This window comes from Capsicum annuum, unplaced genomic scaffold (assembly GCF_002878395.1).
Source record: "Capsicum annuum cultivar UCD-10X-F1 unplaced genomic scaffold, UCD10Xv1.1 ctg51867, whole genome shotgun sequence".
NCBI classification, from domain to species: domain Eukaryota; kingdom Viridiplantae; phylum Streptophyta; class Magnoliopsida; order Solanales; family Solanaceae; genus Capsicum; species Capsicum annuum.
This window is the reverse complement of record NW_025859846.1, coordinates 1-1,142: the sequence shown is the minus strand read 5'-3', so window position 1 is coordinate 1,142 and position 1,142 is coordinate 1. Positions and strand designations below refer to the sequence as shown.

Genomic DNA, 1,142 nt, shown 5'->3' with positions numbered 1-1,142 from the left:
TCCAAATGGAAGCAACTCAAAATTTTGGCCCCTGAAATCGATCTTGCTGTTCAAGAACCTCTCAGGTATAAATTCTTCTGGATTTTCCCATATTTCAGGATCCCTTGCAATTGCCCAAATGTTGACATGAACTATAGTTTTCTGTTTAATTTCATATCCATCTAGTATGGAATTTTGCATTGTCTCTCTTGGTACTAACACTAGACCTGATGGATAAAATCTAAATGTCTCTTTTATCACGGCTTTGAAGTAGGACATAGTTTGGATATCATCTTCATTCACAATGCCTTTTTTCCCAATTATTTCTCTGATTTCACTTTGGACTTTCTTCATTACTTTTGGATTTTTTATCAAGGCTGTCATTGCCCATACTACTGCAGCTGCACTAGTGTCTAATCCAGCAACGAACACATTTTACAAATAAAAAAATTGACATGGAAGAAGATACACATGGTCAACTCATGATAATAGGCACATTTGTGCTACATATTAGATGTGACAAAATCAATCAACCTTATAGTAATCTAGCTGATTAAGTTTAAATAAATTAAGCAAAATTTTAAAAGGGTTGGATCAATGATCCATGTTGACCCATCCATATTTGATCTAACTCGTTCATTTTTTCACCTATATATACTTCCAGGCGTACAATAATTATATGTGTGTGTATATTATGTGTACCCGAGATGTATGTAGAAGTAGATAGGTTCGAGAGAGGGAGAATTACCATGAGAATTCCTTTGATATCATCCAAAGTGAGATCAATTGGAGTGGACTTCTCTTTCCTCAATTGAAGCAAAAGATCAAGAATATCCCCTTCCATGGATTTTGGTCTATTGGGATTGTGATGTTTCTCAATCAGTTCTTCATAAAACTCATCCAAATCCTTAAAGATTTTGTCAAGTCGATTTGTTAATCCAGTAAGTTTATCAATCCAACTTAATAAGGGCAAACAATCAGACACAAAAAAGCTAGTGGTCATGGCTTGAGCTTCGGGTAAAAGATAATCAAATCTCTTCCTTTGATGTCCTTCTTCATCAAACCTAAGACCAAAAGCAACTCTACAAATAATTGTACTAGTAAGCGAAATCATTAAATTGCTCAAATTGGTGAGTTGAGAATTAGCAGCTTGTTGAGATATT

General features: G+C 34.6%; 1 protein-coding gene across 1 annotated transcript; it reads right to left on the bottom strand.

The window, feature by feature from the left end:
* Positions 1 to 58: 58 nt before the first annotated feature.
* On the bottom strand, positions 59 to 1,093 carry LOC124892909 (5-OH-xanthotoxin synthase-like; the record flags this gene model as incomplete). Its single annotated transcript, XM_047404087.1, has 2 exons — positions 682 to 1,093; positions 59 to 392 (listed from the first exon to the last, which is right to left on the bottom strand). Coding segments are annotated over exons 1-2 (746 nt in total), but the record flags the coding sequence as incomplete, so codon positions are not given.
* Positions 1,094 to 1,142: the final 49 nt, after the last annotated feature.